Below are 16,362 nucleotides of genomic sequence, written 5' to 3' on the forward strand. Positions count from 1 at the left end.
CACGTCTGGATGCTCTGAGATGCCGGTTGCATGACACGGCCTTGGCCAACATCCCTTATCTGTTGAGTACCATATCAGGTAAACACTACCTTAACATCAGCATCACACAAAACTTTTTATCTATCCTGGAAATACCTCTGTCACTAGTAAAAAAATATCTCTGTCCTCCTTCGGTTTGTGGTAGGTTATCAATACATAGTCCACCTGGCGCCAGGCCTGGAGATCATCTTTTCTTTGATGTTACAATAGCAAAAATTCCTTTTCCTAGGCTTTAGTTGTTGCATAACTATCCCATAAGCAACACGGGCTGTTTGTCCTCCCGGGTTTAACTCTTGCTTCAGGGTCCTCCTGCTCCTCCCTGTTAACGCTCCTGAATTAGAACAATTCTTTTCCGAAAGTCCCCGTTCCTCCTCACTCCTGGTTTTTATTTCTCCTGATTGGACGCCATGCCCTGCTCACCAGCACCGTTGCCGAGCTTTCAGAAAGGACAGCCCTCACAGCCCTGCTCTCCACCGCAGGCCCCCTCTGGCCCACCCACTGTCTCTGGGACTCCCACAGTACAAGTCCAACTGGTCAGGTCTCACCTGTGCAGGAGGCAGCGGGGACGGAGACTTTTGCAAAGAGCCCCTCTTTGCCACATCGTGTCCATACAAGCCCCCCACCCGCCGTAGTACACAGATGCAGGAATCTGCCTCTGATCCCCCTTCATTGGCCCTACCTAAGGTGCGTGTCGTCCCCTCCCGCAAAGCACAGCCGAGATCCCAAATCTGTGCACAAAATGATAACATTTATTGAAAGAGTAATTTTTTTTTTTTTAATACAAAAGAAAGCTCTGTACATAGTACTGTGATTACTTCCACATCCTTCCAGAAACACAACCCTGGAAACTGGAGGGAAAAAAAAAAAAAAATAATCCCACACACACTTATGCGTACACACGCGCACACACACACGCACACACACACAACCCTCAAACCAGTAAAATGAACTAAAAATGTCACCACACAATAAATGCCATTTCATCCCTGATACACAAGTGTTCTTACAAGTCTGCACTTAAATAAAATACACCATTAGCGTTTAACCAGCAGTTGCCTTTGGGGAGCCAGGGAGGGGATGCAGACCCCCTGCAGCAGCAGGGGCACTGCTGCCATCCTGGCCCAACCGCTCTGCTCCACCCTGCTAGCACAAGCAAAGCGGAGCAAAGCCAGGCCACAGTGATGTGCTGGGGCAAAGGACAACGCAAACCCCAATCCCATCCTTCTCCCTGGAAGAACTCCTAGGTACCCAGCCTTGTTTTGGAAGCATCACTGAGCAGCTTTCATATACCTAGCGATGCCACATGGCACAGCACTCCCACGTGCTCCGAGCTGCGGGGTACGCATCGCTCTCGGAGCAAGGATACTAAGGGGAGGCAGCATGCAATGTCACTCTCACCAGATGGGCCAACCCCACTCCCCACGAGTCCTTCCCAGGCTGCGTAACAGACAGAGGGCTGAAAAGACCGTTCCGGGAGCTCTTTGCACAGGGGGCTTGGAGGGGACCTGTCCATGTCTGTGCACTAAGGAACTGCCGTAGAGGGGAAACTACAGCCCAGATCATCAGCTAGGAGTCCAGGAGATGCTACCCGCAGAGTGAGCAGGGGAAAGCAGGGATCAGCCACTGCTAGCCACTCGCCACCCAGGGAGGAGTGGGGATGCCCATATCCCTTAGGCACAGGTAGCACTGCTCCACACCAAAAGCAGTGACAAGCGCCAGAGGTCCCAGGACCAGAGGTGAACAGGGCGGCCATCAGGAACCCCAGCCCATCTCTGGCTCCCAGGCACACTGCAAGCCCCTTGCTCCTGAGGGATGGGTTTCCCACTTCTAGAGAACGGCCACTGCTTCACTTGCCTTGTGCCCGTTAAGCCCAAAATGATGGGTATGGAGTCCTCAGTACAGGTAGAGGGAAACAAGCATCCCACTCTGTTCAGCTTGATCCCCTGGCACACGCTGGTGGGTGGAGAGTGCAGCTTAAACGCTAATGCTGAGGGAACATGTCCAAAGTTACAATACAAACTCAAAAGCAAGGCCCCTTTCCTGCCTCCATGCCCACCCACCCCTCTCCCATCCCCCTGGTACAAACCCCATGAAAACTGTACAGGAGCCAAACTTTTATTCCTTAAAGAATTACATAAATACTGAGTTTAACACTTAGAAAAATAAAGTCATTTTCTTTTTTTTTTTTCTTTTTTTTTTTTTTTTTCTTTTTTCTCCAAGGCTTCTTTTGTCTTTAACTTAAAAAAAAAAAAGTTACAGTAGCTGCTTCTTCCCCTAAAGATTCAGCAGCTTCTCTCACTTGCTCACTCTCCCTCCAGGGACAGGGCTAGGTAGCAGAGCCATTCACAGCAACTCCCATGCAGGACCAAGCATGCTCCAGCCCTTCTCCCCCGGCCTTGCTGAGCCCACAACAGGCATCGCAGCTGCTCCTCCACAGCCCAGGATGGCCTGCAGGTCACCCTGGCACGCAGAGGAAGAGCCTGCCGCCTACCCAGGAGCTCAGTGCCCCATGGGGCTCTTCCCTTTGACACTTGAGTTGTTTCTCCAACTTGCATCAGACACAGAAATTCAGAAAGCGTTGGCTGGAGCTGCAGGGGGATGTGGGAAAGACCCAGCCACGTTCCCCTGGGTGTACGGAGTCCGCAAGCAGTGCGAGGGCTAAGAAGAGAGTGTGGGGCTAGGCTGGCCACGGAGCCCCCCCAGGAGCTCTCCCGGGGCATCGTTGTGCTCCTGGGCATCCACTGACCACCTCAGCTGCGGGAGGGCGGCCGCCCGGGCAGAGCCAGGCAGGCTGCAAGTCTGCCGGGCAGCCCAGCAAGGAGGCACTGAGGGCAGAGGGCTCGCTGTAGCGCATACAAGGAGGACTGGGCCATCTGCCGCAGGCTGTGCCCTGCCCTCCGGAGGGAGGGCGCGCAGGCCCAGAGATGCACATGCAAGCTGGCCACTCGCCCCTGTCCAGAGCCCAGGGCGAGTTGCTGCGGCCAGAACCCTTCACCCCCACAAAGGCACATTGCTGAGGCCAGCAGCACAGCCTCGGCCCGCTCTGCTCCAAGCTGCGCTCGCAGGATGGCTCTGGGTCTGAGCTAAGCCCCACGCAGAGCAAACACTCATGGGCAAGGTGACTCGGGAGTGCCCAGAAGGAGCCGGAGCCTCCAGCTGAGCATGGCCCGCAGTACTTATTTACAGCGCAGAGCAATCCTCTCCTCAAGAGACACGTTTCTTTGGCTGGCGTGAGACAAGCACAGCTATCGCAGCATCCAAACGCTCCCAAGCCCTGCATGGCTCCAGCACAGCTCCAGCCCAGGTGGGTCCTGCAGCCCCACGCGCATGCCTGTGTGTGTATGGGGGGGGGTGAGTGGGTGCGTGTGTGTGTGTGTGTGTGTGTGTGTGTGTGTGTGCATGTGTGGATGAAGGAAACGTGAAAAGGCAACAATAAATAACTGGTGCAGTCTGTACGAGAAGGAATTGCCACCAGCCCCAGCACCGGCATGACAAGCCAGGGACAGCACAAGGCCGGCAGCAGAGGCCTCTCAGTCACTCTTGGCGCTGTGTGAGGTGTCCAAGTTGACCACCTGCAGCTCCGTCAGGCTGCTGCCACTGCTGCTCTGCTGCCCGATGACAGCCATCTAGAGAGAAAAGGGAGGAGGAAGCACTGGGGGACAGCATGCCCTGAGACCGTGTGTGCCAGCAGCCAGGGTGGCACTCTCCTCTCTGGGCACCTGTCCAAGGAGGGCAAGACTTCCTCATCCAAGAGTGGGTGGCACTGACATCTTTCCCAGACGTGAGGACTGGCCCTACCCAAGGGCCTGGTTCTGCCCAGACTTACAAAGGGTGTACAGGCACAGGCAGAGCAAGGACACCCCCTGAACACCCGTGAGTACCACTCTCCACCTACCTGGTGAAGCTGGACAGCTGAGACCGGGATCTGAACGGTGCCTGATGGGGCTGTCAGGAACACTTGGGGGACGCCACCTGCCACAGAGAGAGAGCACAAATGACACCGTCCCTTAACCAGTCCTTCTCCATGGGTCCTTTCTCTGAGCTCCATGGGGGTTCACAAGGGTGAATGTGCCTGTTTGCATGCATGGAGGCATCACCAGAGAAAGTCACATGCGCTAGCTTTCCAAATGCTGGGAGAAGCAGGCACAAGCTCTCAATCCAAGTCTTGCCTGCGTGGCTTCATGCTGCTTTGCCCCCTCGTGCAACCACGCGTCCTCTCCAGAGTCTCCTACTCCCTCCACTGCCTGCCCCGTATGCCACCCACCACAGCAAACTTCACCCTTCTTCCCCAGCAAACGGCTCAAGCAATCCTTTGCATAGGAGAACGGCAGGATCTAAAAGCATGCATCAAGCATCCCCCTTGCCAGGCCTTTGTACAGCCACTAGGACTACTTAGAAGCAAATTCTCTGAAATTAACAGACAGCATAAATACATATGAGAAGGAGAAAAATCAGGGTGTCAGAGCACTCAAGGGAGTATTGACAGACAGCTGTCTTACCCTGATCCTGGACCTGGCCGTGGGACACCTGCATCGCTGAGGGCGCTTGTGAAAAAGCGTTGAGGACTGCGAGTCCACCGTCCGCAAGGCCAGATGTGGGCGCGTACATCACTGCATGTGGGCTGGGGTACATCATGTGGCCACCCACAGTGGTTGGCACAGACGACGTCATGATGGTCGCCGGGAGGGTCACTGGCACCAGGACAGACTACACGTGAGCCACACGAAAGGAACCTTGCTACACTCACACGCCTGCTCAGCATCCCTCCCTCAGCCACCCTTAGCATGCTGTCCCGAAGCAGCAGGTGCATGGTGATACCCATCTTGCTCTCCCAAGCTCCTGGGGAAAAGCCTCAGGAGAGGCAGGAGAGTTCAAACCTCTCCTTTCATGAGCGAGTATGAGAGGACAGAAAAGCACAGTAGCCAAGTATCCCAGGACTGGATTCAACTTAAGATACGAGTTGCCTGATGAAGCTTTAATAACACTGTTGAACTGGATTCAGCCTGCGCTCGGCGCTGAACTCAGATTTTGCTGACAGCAGAGGTGTCCTCCGCATATACAGTAAAAATCTCAAATAGATGTGAGCCAGTGCCATGTGCTAGGGACGATGCTGGCTCACTAAGAAACCATCTGAGATCTGGGCAACCTGTTCCGAGCCCCATGCTGCAAGTAATAGCAGATGATGTATCTGGAAAGTCTCTGAAACCCTTTGTAAGTTGCCCTACCTAGACACAGCATAGCCCAGGGGCTAGCAACAGGGATAAATACACCTGGGAAGCTGTTAGAAAGGCTGGGATAGAGTTGGTCTGAAGAAGGATCTTGGGCAAGGAGCAGGCGTGAGGTCTATTGGTGTGGGTTGTTATCAGCAGTGGTTAGGAAAGAAGACAGAACGTGGTTACCATAACGTCCAAATTACCTGTTCCGCTGGAAGAGGTCTGGGTAAGGTCAGTGCTGCTGTCACTAGAGGGAGACGTTTGCTGCGGTGCCTGGTGCACCTGGATGGCCTGGACTGGGACCTGCTGAGCCATGGTACCACCTGAGGTGAGAGAGGAGCCCATGAGCCTGTGGCTCAGCAGGGATACAGGCACATTGGGCCATGCGAAAGCCCTCCAGACCCTCTCTGGCCGCACACAGCTCTGCAGTGTGGCTCTGCACTGGAGCTGGGGAAGGCTTGCCAAAACCAGCACCTGGTAGAAACCAGGCCCTGCCCCAAAGAGCAAGCTAAAACCCCCTCTTTCCTGGCACACAGGGGCCAAGGAAGGGTTAGCTGGCCTACGGGGCTCCAGAGAGAAAAGAAAAGGCCACAGCAGCTTTTGTCCAGCTCCCAGGCATGGCTCAGGAATGTCTGGGGCCCTCCTCAGCATTGCCGGATCCACCAAGACACAGCACAGAAGACGTTGGGAGGAGAGGGCCCAGCACATGCCCCCAGCACTGCCCACGCTCAGCCAGCCCCACAAGGATCATCTCACTGCACCAAGCAGAACTCCAAGAACCCAAACGACCAGCCCAGCTAGGGCTTGCTGTCTTCACACTCCAGAGCACAGCTCCATCGCCCCCAGAGCACTCGGGGAACAGCTATCTCACCCGGCTTGTAGCCTCGAGGACATTGCAGTGCCCTAACACAGGGATTAGAGACCACTGGGCCACACGGCGTGCACCCCAGAGCTGCAGGGGCATGGCCACACAGCCTCCGGCCCAGCCCGCTCACTGCAAAGCTCTTCAGCTCCAGAGACAGAGCTCGGCACAGAAAGCTCCCCGTCAGGCTCAGGTCCTGTCTCCAGAGGGAAGAGCAAGGGATGGCAGAGGCCAGGAATCACCAACGACCTCACTCAGACTGGGCATCTCCTCACACACCATACAACAGAGACACACATCCATTCTTCTCTTAGCTCCTACAGATCACAAGGTAAATTCCGTCCCCTTGCATGGGATCACGCTGTCTGCCTGGGCCCACAGGAGCCGTTAAGGGCTCCAAGAAAGCATGCAGGCTATCAGACTCATCGACTTGGGCACAAACAGGCAGGACACAAGAAATACTGTATCGCTCTCAGTGCCAGACCCCAGATGATGGCTGCCCCCACAAAGTAGAGCCTAGCCCTGCTCTGAAACTCCATCCAGGAGCATGCCCAGCCCCAGTGCAATACCTGGAGATCCTTGACTCAGCACAACAAGAAGCTCCTACAAAGGACACTGTACACAAGGCAGCACAGCAGCACCACTCCCTCCTCCGCTCTGGGTCTCTCCTAATCTATCCTCTGCACCGTGGTTCAGTGACTGACTGCAGATCCAAACACAAAAGCAAGGGCAGCTGCTCAGAGCCAAATGCCAGCACTCAAAAAAGCATCCGTTGGGTGTCTAAGCCCCTGTGGTCTCCTCCCATCAGTCCTTCTAGCAGCACAGTTCAGCCTTAGCACAGCTGCACTAGGGACCTATCTCCTCTGCATTTGCCAGCCACAGGGCAAACCCTGGGGCAGGAGACTGACAACCCGCTGCTTCCCTTGGTCTGTATCCCCCCAGGATGCTGCTCCTGCATATGCCAAGCATTCTGTGCCCTGTCTTCCCTTCTCTCCCCCACAGCCAGGGTGCCCTGCGCTCTGCCTCCTCTGCGCTCCCACCTCAGTTGGGGGTCAGCTCTCTGGCCAGGACCAGGACCCCCACAGACGCCTCCATCCCCCCATCTCAAGCAAGCGGAGGAGAAGCGAGTGCTGACCTGTCAGCGACACGATCTGCCCTCCAGCTCTGGCAGGGAAGCGGAAGACTGTCTGTTGTGCCTGCTGCAGCTGTCCAGCCGTACCCGTGACCACCTGGCCCTGCTGGCTGGAAAGAGCCAGGGAGTGCGGCTGTAACTGAGTGAGAGGAATGGTAGGGGTCCCCGGAGAAAGGGAAGCACCTGCCGAAAGGAGGGAGAAAGAAAGGCTTTGTCACCACCAGCTCTTTTCACTCCCTCCAGGCTTCTCGGTGCTGCCCTGGGGTCCCAGCTCAGCTCCCTGACACCGTGCCCTTCCCAGCCGCAGGGCCAGCTAGCAGCACTCTAAGGAAACAGTCACTACATGACACTTCTCCAGCCACTGGCCTGGCTGGGCTCGAGCAAGGAATCCCAGCCAGGTTCACCCTACAGCAGCAACCACTCTGTTTCCTCCTGTCACTAGATCCCCTCTCCTCTGGAGAGAGCAGCAACACACTCCAGGTGCAGAGACGGATGGATGCAGTCCTCAGCCCCTAAAGGCACTGACCTGACATGAGGGTGAAGCCGGTGGGTATCGGCATGAGGCCCCCAGATGTCACTGCACTGGCTCCAGTAGTCTTCAGCACTGTCCCGTTGGCACTGGTGACGGCATTGGGGCTGATGCTGGCAGACACTGGCGCCAGGTAATTAGTGATGGGGAATGACGGGCCACTGCTGACCTGCATGGAGGTCGAGGTCGTGGGGGCGGTCTGGATGGTGGACGTTGTCCCCGGCAGGTTGGTGACAGTGAACGCTGGTTTCAGTGCGTCCTGGGGAAGGAGAGATTGTGACAACTCAGACCAGGCCTTGGATCCGGTCAACGTGCACCCATGAGACCAAACCAGGCTCCGTAGGTTGCATCCCCGTGCTAAACCATACCCCATAGCCTGCTGCCAGCACGCGGAGCAGAGCCAAGGTAGCAGAGAGGAGTTACTTGTACAAACATGAGGAGACTGTGCCCAATAATGCAGCATGAAGAGAGCTGGAGAGAGCTCAGCGTAAACCTTGGATACAAGCCCAGGGCCACACGGGTCCCCTGAGAGACTTCCCTGCAAGACAACAGGGGACGAAGCAACCTTCCCCTCCCCAGGAGTCCCCATAGCCTCCAAGAAGAGAACAGCCTCTTTTTTGGCACACACCAGGCAAAAGCAGCCCTTGCAGGGACAGACGTAAAGGCAAACACACTGTCTCCTGTCAGGAACACACACCACTTCCCTTATGGCAGGAAACACATGGCCAAGAATTAGCCGAGAACTGGCTCTTAAAGGCAGCCATACACCAAAAACGGCAAGGGAGAGGTGAGCAAGGCCAAACCCGGACACCAGAGCGGCCCGAGCCCAGTCCTGACAGCCGCTTTGGCAGGCCCTGAGGAATACTTCCACAAATCTCCCGGAGCAAAGGGGAAGCACCCATTTGCCGGTGCACCAGCAGGAGATCGGCACGAGGCAAATGCTTCCGAGGGACCCCACATGTTAGCTACAGCCAACACGCACCACAGTCCTGCAAGGAGTGTCGGAGCCCTGTGCCTGCCTGAGGACAGCATCGCCAGGGAAGCTGAGCACCAGGAGGAAAAGTGCCCTGGGCTGGGCAAATGCTAGCCTGAGAGGCTGGCCACCTGGACTTGGGAACACGGGAGGAACATGTATGCCAGGCTGCAGGGCATGTAACACCCCAGTTTCCGCAGCCACAACGCACGCGGCTGGACGCGGCTCGGATCTGGAAGAACCAACCCAGCCCAACACGATACCCGTGCTTCCTTCCTCCAAATCCCCTTTTGGATGCCCAGGGTCTCCATGGCCCCTCTCCTGCCCTGCTCAGCTGGCCAACAGCAGACCGCAAATACACTGTTCCGCCACAGGCCACAAGGGACCTGCTGTCCCCCTGCCCTGCCATGGCTGCCGGCACGCCTGGGAAGAGTTAAGGCTGCCACACTCCCACCCCTCCCGCTGCAGGCTGGTGGGCCCAGCTCTCCCACGTGCTAAGCCTTGTTCCCAGCTTGTCAAGCTGCCAGGAACGAGGAATTCACAGCTCAACGAACAGCTAAAAAAGGGAAGGCAGCCCATTTTGGACAGGGGGAGCCAATCCCGGGCACTCAGCTGTGCCCCAGGGCCTGGGGAGGGAGGAGAGCAACGCCCCTCCGCCTTGGCACCGGAATCCCTGAAGTCCGAATTAGAAGAGGCACGTGATAACAGAGCGGAGCCCAGCAGAGACACTTTCCATTAGCTCAACCACAAACTCCTGCCATCCCACATGGGACATGGAGGCTGTGGGCGCTCTCCCCACGTGGGTGACAGGGCAGAGCTCCCCCCGGCCCACCAGGCCATGGGAGCCATAGCAGAGCAGGGCGGGTCCCGTTCCCAGCTGGAAAAGCCAGGCTCCCTCATTCCCAGGCGTAGCCCTGAAGCTGTAACACCCCGAGATATAGTCACCAAGCAGCCAGGGCACTTAGCATCCCCCCGCTCTCCGAACTCTCACGGCTGGAGGAGGCATCCCAAAAGATTCACAGCACCCTACTCGGGGGGATTCCAAGGACTCTCTAAAAGCACAAGGGCAAACCTCAGTATTCCCTGATACTATGAGGGCAAACCTCATAGCATGACCTGTGCAGAGGTGCTTGGGAGGGAAGCTGTGCCAGCAGGCTCAAACTATGCATGTCCCATCTCTGCTCTCCCTACTCTGCCAGTGGTGAGACTCAGATTCCTCCATTCTTTGCTGTGTTTTCTCATGGGCTACAGCAATAGCTCCCGGTACAGAAAGAGAGCTGGGAGAGACCTTGGGATTGGACACACATTGCCTTCTCCCCATGCCTGTCTGGGATGCCTCAGAGCCCCTGGGCGCCTTGCTCCCCCCAGCACCCTGCAAAGCCCAGACTACATGCATGAGGCCAGCCTTCAGTAGGAGCCAAGTCATGGGTCACCTTCAGCAGAGACTGCCCAAGAGGCCATGGAGAAGCCCCGAGGCAGCACAGCAGCCCTGAAGTCCCTTCCCTTCCTGACCCTGCTGCACATCTCTTCCCCACCACAGCTCACTGCAAACTTCATTTCGCAGAGCAGTGCCTGGGGAATCAACACGCAGCAGAGAGGTGCAGCGTAGTGTCGGGAGATGTCTGCACAGACCCACACCACCGTGCGCGCTTGATAAATGCTACACAGCGTGAGTGGATAACAGGCCATCCGATGCCCATCCTGGACCGTAGCAGGGTCTTGGGGACAGAAACAACCCCGCGCCACAGCTTCTGGGGGCTGCCTAGGACAATGCTGTTCAGCATGGCCCAGACTCACCATCCAGCATTATTCCGCAGACACTGTGGGACAATGGGCCTTGGTAGTACGTGGGAAATACCAATCTGGTCTCCAACATCTGGTCTGCATTCCAGATGCGGCAGGAATTCCCACCTTTCCCCCACCCTAAGAGATGACCAGATCAGGACTGCTCCTATGCTCTCATCCCAATCTAGAGCCCCTGAGCTTCCTCCAGAATCCCTTCTCCCACATAATCAAACCCAGGAGATTACATGAGGGCACTGTATCCTTTGGGGCCCGCAAATGATCAGACAGGTCAGGGCACGACAGTATCACAGTGAGGATATAGCTCCTGTCTTGAAAGTACAGTGTGCCCCAGTCCCAGCTGCGGTCCAGGCCCAGCTCCATGGCAGGGAGTTTGGGTTTGGCACAGCAGGAGCATCTCATAGCTGCTGCTGGCTGCAGCACAGAGGAATACCAGCAGGCTGCTGACTGCAGGTAACAGCCTGGCTGCATCGCTTCCCCCTCTGCTGCAGCAGCCGAACACAAGCAGGTTTTGTCCCTACAGAAGTCCAGGAAACAGAGTTGACAGGCAGGCTGGGGAGCAACTGCCCAACCTTCTCAGAGCATCCTATGTGGCTGGACCTGACAGTCCAGGCACTTGATTTCCTGCCACCTCCTCCAATGAGGCACCTGTAACCCAGACCTGTGTACCACCCACCCCTCAGCAAGGATGCCAGCCACCCCTCATGGCCCACCCACAGGCGCCCTTCACCCTCAGAGGGCTTCTCGGTCTATCTGAATTGGGCTGATCTCTGACAGAGCACCAAGCCAGGCTTCCAGCCCTGCAGAAGGCACAGTAGGACTGGGGAGGGTCAGGGTGGGACTGTCCCCAGCCCCAGGGCTTGCCATGACAAGAACTCTCAGCAGGCCAGGGGTGGGTTTAGCCAGAACGTCAATCAGAAGACAGGGCCACAGGGCTACTCCAGCCCCACAACAAATGCTGGCTGGGGCCACAAGGCACCCCGCATGAAGCATTACTACTCGTGAGTACTGGGATGGAGCTTGCAGAGTATTAAGTAGGGGCTGCATGAGAAAGAGGGCAGAGAGAAGCTGCGTTAAGATCTCCTCTGCAGAGTAACTGCACCCCAAAAGCACACTTCCTTTGGAGCCACCCAGCAGCATTTTCAGGGAAAATCTTAAGGGACATGATGTGGACAAGCCCCGTGCCAGGGACAGGTCAGCTGCCATGCACAGCGCTTCCTGCGCCTCCAAATAATTCCAGGCACAGGTAATTTATCTCATTACAAAATGGCCACGGGACTCGCCTTTTCATCTAGGAAAAGTCCAAAAGACACAAGTCTCGACAGACACAGGCTGCACAATGGAGAAACTGCTGGTGACAATGGGGTCCTTTGCCCGCTGGAAAGGGCTGGCACAGCTCACACTAGGAGGCACCCAGGGGAGTCTTGCCAGACTGGGACAGCCAGGACTGCTGCTGGGCTCCCATCAGCAGGAAGCCTTCCCAGGGACTCTTACAGGCTCCAGCACAGAGCTCTCCAGCCAGCAACACCTTGGCCCACCACAGCTCCTCTGTCTGCAGGGATCTCTGGGACTGCTTATATTTCTCAGGGCTCAGCAACTATAAGCTTTTGCTTGGTTTTTGGCTTTTGCTTGCACTGCGCACACATAGGGAAGAGGGCACAGAGGAATCATGGCTGCCGGGTACCCAGCATCACCACAACCAGAGCTGCTGGGCTGCCACAGGATACAAACACGCAGCTGAACGCCCCTGTAGCCCCAAACACACTGGGCACATCTCAGGGTTGCACTCGACGCCTTTGGGATTACACCACAGAGATCCCAAACACCCTTCTCCAGGTTCTGTCTGCTTAATGTTCAGTGGCTACTGTATGGCAAGGATGCTGCTGTGGTTCATGTACAGTTGGCCAGAGGGCTCCTAGAGCAAGGCCACAGCTCATCTTAAAAGATGCTTTTGCAGGAAGCCCAGCACCCACGCCATGAGCACCGGTACAGCAGGGCTGCAGCAACTCACAGCCCCCAACAACACTCCAGGAAGGCCCGGGAAGCTGTGCCACAACCCCCAGTTCACCATGTCGTCCTAGCTTTGCACCACAAACTCCCCCGCCTCCCGTCTCCAAGCGCCTGCGGATCTAAGCCCCAGCCTGCAAAGGAAGCAGCAGTAGCTCCGAGAAACAGCACGAGGGGATACAGGGACGAGACAGGGCCCTTCCAGAAGAAAAGGGCCATTGCCTGACCCTGCACCCACGGGCAGGCCCTCGGCAGCACCCTGGGCGAGAGGCCACAAGTAACAGGGGCAGGCAAGGGCCGGCGCCTGCAAGGGACACCAGGCAGGGAGCAGAAGCGGCCCGTCCAGCGAAATGTTTCCATTCCCCATGTCCTCCCTGCCCCCTTCCAAAACAGCACCAAAGCAAGAGACAGCTGCAGCTTATAAGGAATGTGAGGGGCCCTGCCAGGGACTCTGGCGAGGGAAACCAGGCCTTATAAGGCCATGGAGGCAGAATCAAATTTTTATCAATGAGTGCAAGAGCACGGAGACGCCCGGGGAGAGATAACGGCGCCGAGAGCTGGCCAGGGGGGTGGGCTGGGCCGGTGGGGAGCCCCGCTGCAAAGGCCAGGGCCAGGACACCTGCCACCCGCTTCCCTCCCTCTCCGAACCCCCACTACCGCCAGCCAAGGGAAGGAGCCAGCCCTGAGAGGCCACGACACGAGCTCGCTGGAGTCGCAGCAAGAGGGGACCCATCCTCAGCTTCCCAAGCTGCTGTTCAAGGAGGGCTGGGGACGATCAGGGCTCCCAGCACAGCCCCAAGGGGCACGGCCCGTGCCCCCCAGGGTGCACAGGCACATTACCTTGGTCTCCCCACTGCTGTCCGACTCGGACACCTGGTAGGTGAGGTCCGTCTCCTCAAAGCCCGTGGCGCTCATGCGCTGGTCAGTGGTGGGGTCCGAGCGCGGGGGCGAGTCTGGGGAGTTGAGGCACGTTTGGATCAACGCCTTCCCCGTCTCACTGGTGATCATGGGCTGCAGCTTCCGTGTGGCAAACGTGTACACATGGCCCGTCTCGCTGGCCACCAGCAGCAGGACTTGAGTGCCCGTCAGCGTGGAGAGCTCGTAGGCCTGCCAGCAGCACAAGGGAAGAACAGGGAGTCACAGACAGCAGGGACACGTACAGTGCAGGACACAAGAGTCCCTGGCATGTCCCTGTGCTCCCAGCATGGCCCTCCTTTTGCTCACACCAGCTCCAGCTCCCTGTCACCCCAGAGGAGCTGTGGATTCTCAAACCAACTCAAGATTGGTTGCCTACAGGTTGAAGTGCCCCATGCTGTGTTTCCATCTCCTGCAGCACTCCCTTAAGGGATGCGCATGCCAAGAGGCCACAGGACAAGACCGGTCCCCTCAGGAGAGTAGCACGAGGACACGGGGACGCTGTGCCATCCCCTTTCTGGGCATCCCACCCGCTTCTCCAGGTACACCTGGATGCCTCCCCCCCTCACCTCCATTGAGCCATGTGAGAGGATGCTACTCAGCCCACGTGCCTCTGCTGCCTCTTTCCCCTGACTGACACCCCAGCCGGGCCAGGACCCTGATTCCCCTTTTAGTCTTCACAGTCCTGAGCCTGGCTGCACCCAAGCAGCCCTGCAGTGAGGATACCACCCACCCCCGGGATTGACCTGTGGGCCAGGATGAACACTCTTTGTATGCCATCATGGTACACCCAGCAGTCTCGCGCAAGCCACCATAGATAGGACGGCCTCATTCTGCATCCCACACAGCCAGGACGTGCCCAGCGGTACCCCACAGCCATTCCCACCTCCCCAGGGTGCACAAAGCCGAGCTCAGTTGGATGCTCAGCTGGGACGCAGCACTGCCCAGTCGTTCAGAGGATGCTACGAGCGCCAACAGCGATGCAGATAAGGCAGCAGCATCCAACTACACACTAAATCCCCCCAAGTTTCTAATCTGTCCTTGCACAACGGCTCCTGCCACCAGGAACCACGGTGAGCCCTCTGGACCGACCGAGACATGGCGCCGGGCCCTTCCGCGGCCAAAGGGGCCAGCCTTGGTGGTGCAGGGCAGGCCGGCCGTGCCCCAGGACTACCATAGCACCCACCAACGGCTTACGGAGAAAAGCCCCCGAGGGCCACCGGGGCGCCGGTCAGCTCCAACCGAAGGCTGGAGACTGCACCGGGACGGGCCTCCCCGGGCGCCAACAACCGGCTGGGGACCACCGGCCCGGCATCCCTCGGTCCCGGGCTCCGTGACGGCTCCCGGCTGCCCCACCGACGCCAGGGACCGGCCGCCGGCGACAAGCGGCCCCGCCAGAGCCTCCCGCGCAGCTCCCCGGAAGGAGCCGCTGCCGGGCCGCCCCCCCCGCCCCGCGGGACCGGGAAGCCGCCGCCGTTTCCGGGCACGGCCCCGCCGGCCGGCTCCCCGCTCGGCCCGGCCGCGCTCCGCCCAGGGGCCAGGGCTCCCGCCGGGCCGCCGGCCACGGAGAGGTGAGTGCCAGCCGATAGCCCCGGCCGCCCCCGCCCCCGCGCCGGCCGGAGCCCCGGGGCCGCACCTTCTTCATGATGCCGGTCTTCCTCTTGCTGAAGGTGGTGTAGCGCCGCAGCTTGTTGTCGATGAACTCCATCTTGATCTTCACCCGGCCCCGCGTCTTCTTCCCGGGCTTGGCGCCGCTCACGGCCCCGCCGCCCCCGCCGCCGCCGCCGCTGTAGGCGGCCGCCGCCGCTCCTGCCGCGGGCCCCGCCGCCGCCGCCGCCGCCTCGGCCAGGCCACGCTTCACGCCGCGCCGCTCGCCGCCCAGCTCCTCCTCCTCGGCCGACTCCGAGTCGCCCTCGCTGCCACTGTACAACGCCTCCCGCTCCAGGCGGCCCCCGGGCGGCCCCGCCGCTGCCCCGCCGCCGTTCGCCCCACGCGGCACCGGTACCGGCGACCGGCCCAACCCGGAGCCGCGGGCCAGCGCGGCGGCGGCGCCGTTCCCGGCCCCGGCCTGGCTCGGCAACATCGCGGCGGCGATGGCGCGGGTCGGGTCGGGTCGGGTCAGGCCGGCCCCGCCATGGCCCCGCCGCCCGCTCCGCGCTCACGGCCCCGCTCCGCCGCCGCCCCCGCCGCGCCGCGCCGCCCCCATATAAAGCGATACAATGTTGCCTTTTATGGAGAAGGCGCTCCTTATATGGGGCGAGCCGGCGCCCCGCCGGGAGGCGCCACCCCATTGGCTGGCGGCAGCCGAGCGCCGGCGCCCATTGGCCGGCGGCGGGCGTTTGATTTGCATACGTTCCGACTGCGCTCGCGTCACTCCGAGATTGAAACACGCAGGGAGGCTCTTAAAGAGACAGCGCACCGCGCCGCACGGACGGGGCGGGCGGGTCGGTCGGCGCCGAGCACCGAGGGCGTTACGCCGCTGCGGACGGCGCGGCCCGGCCCGGCCGAGCTGCGTCAGGGAGGAGGAGAATGGGCCGAGACACCCTTTCTTCCAGCCCTCTGCTCCCAGCTGCAGGCACTCGTGTCCTCGTAGGGGACACTCCACGTGTCTGAGGCTCCCCGCCTGCCTCGCCGTCCTCGGGATGCACACGGCAGGAGCCCCGCACCACCGCCCCGCCGCCTGGCTATGCCACCAAGCGTGCCAGGCAGCCCTCCACCTGCATCGTTCCCACAGCCTGCAGGGAACAACGTGCTGCCCGCTGGTCTCCGGTGGCAGCGGGGTCTGCCGAGGATCAGGAGGAGGGGACAAGCAATGCAGAGGCACTGAGAGGGTCTGGGTGCCACATGGGTGCTCGAGGATGCAGAGAACCAGGCGGATAGCACCAAGAT

General features: G+C 59.1%; 1 protein-coding gene across 2 annotated transcripts; it reads right to left on the reverse strand.

Moving 5' to 3' along the window:
• Window positions 1-766: 766 nt before the first annotated feature.
• SRF (serum response factor) lies at window positions 767-15,634 on the reverse strand. 2 transcript variants are annotated; one of them, XM_054195580.1, is made up of 8 exons: window positions 15,110-15,634; window positions 13,399-13,665; window positions 7,773-8,034; window positions 7,250-7,429; window positions 5,456-5,575; window positions 4,539-4,730; window positions 3,935-4,011; window positions 767-3,665 (listed from the first exon to the last, which is right to left on the reverse strand). In XM_054195580.1, the coding sequence occupies exons 1-8, from the start codon at window positions 15,554-15,556 to the stop codon at window positions 3,570-3,572; spliced, it is 1,641 nt and encodes a 546-aa protein (XP_054051555.1). In that variant the 5' UTR covers window positions 15,557-15,634; the 3' UTR covers window positions 767-3,569. The 2 variants fall into 2 exon arrangements, with proteins under 2 accessions (XP_054051555.1, XP_054051556.1); XM_054195581.1 differs by lacking the exon at window positions 7,250-7,429 and having other exon boundaries at window positions 15,110-15,632.
• Between the last annotated feature and the right edge of the window lie 728 nt (window positions 15,635-16,362).

Source organism: Rissa tridactyla, chromosome 3 (assembly GCF_028500815.1).
Source record: "Rissa tridactyla isolate bRisTri1 chromosome 3, bRisTri1.patW.cur.20221130, whole genome shotgun sequence".
Lineage (NCBI taxonomy): Eukaryota > Metazoa > Chordata > Aves > Charadriiformes > Laridae > Rissa > Rissa tridactyla.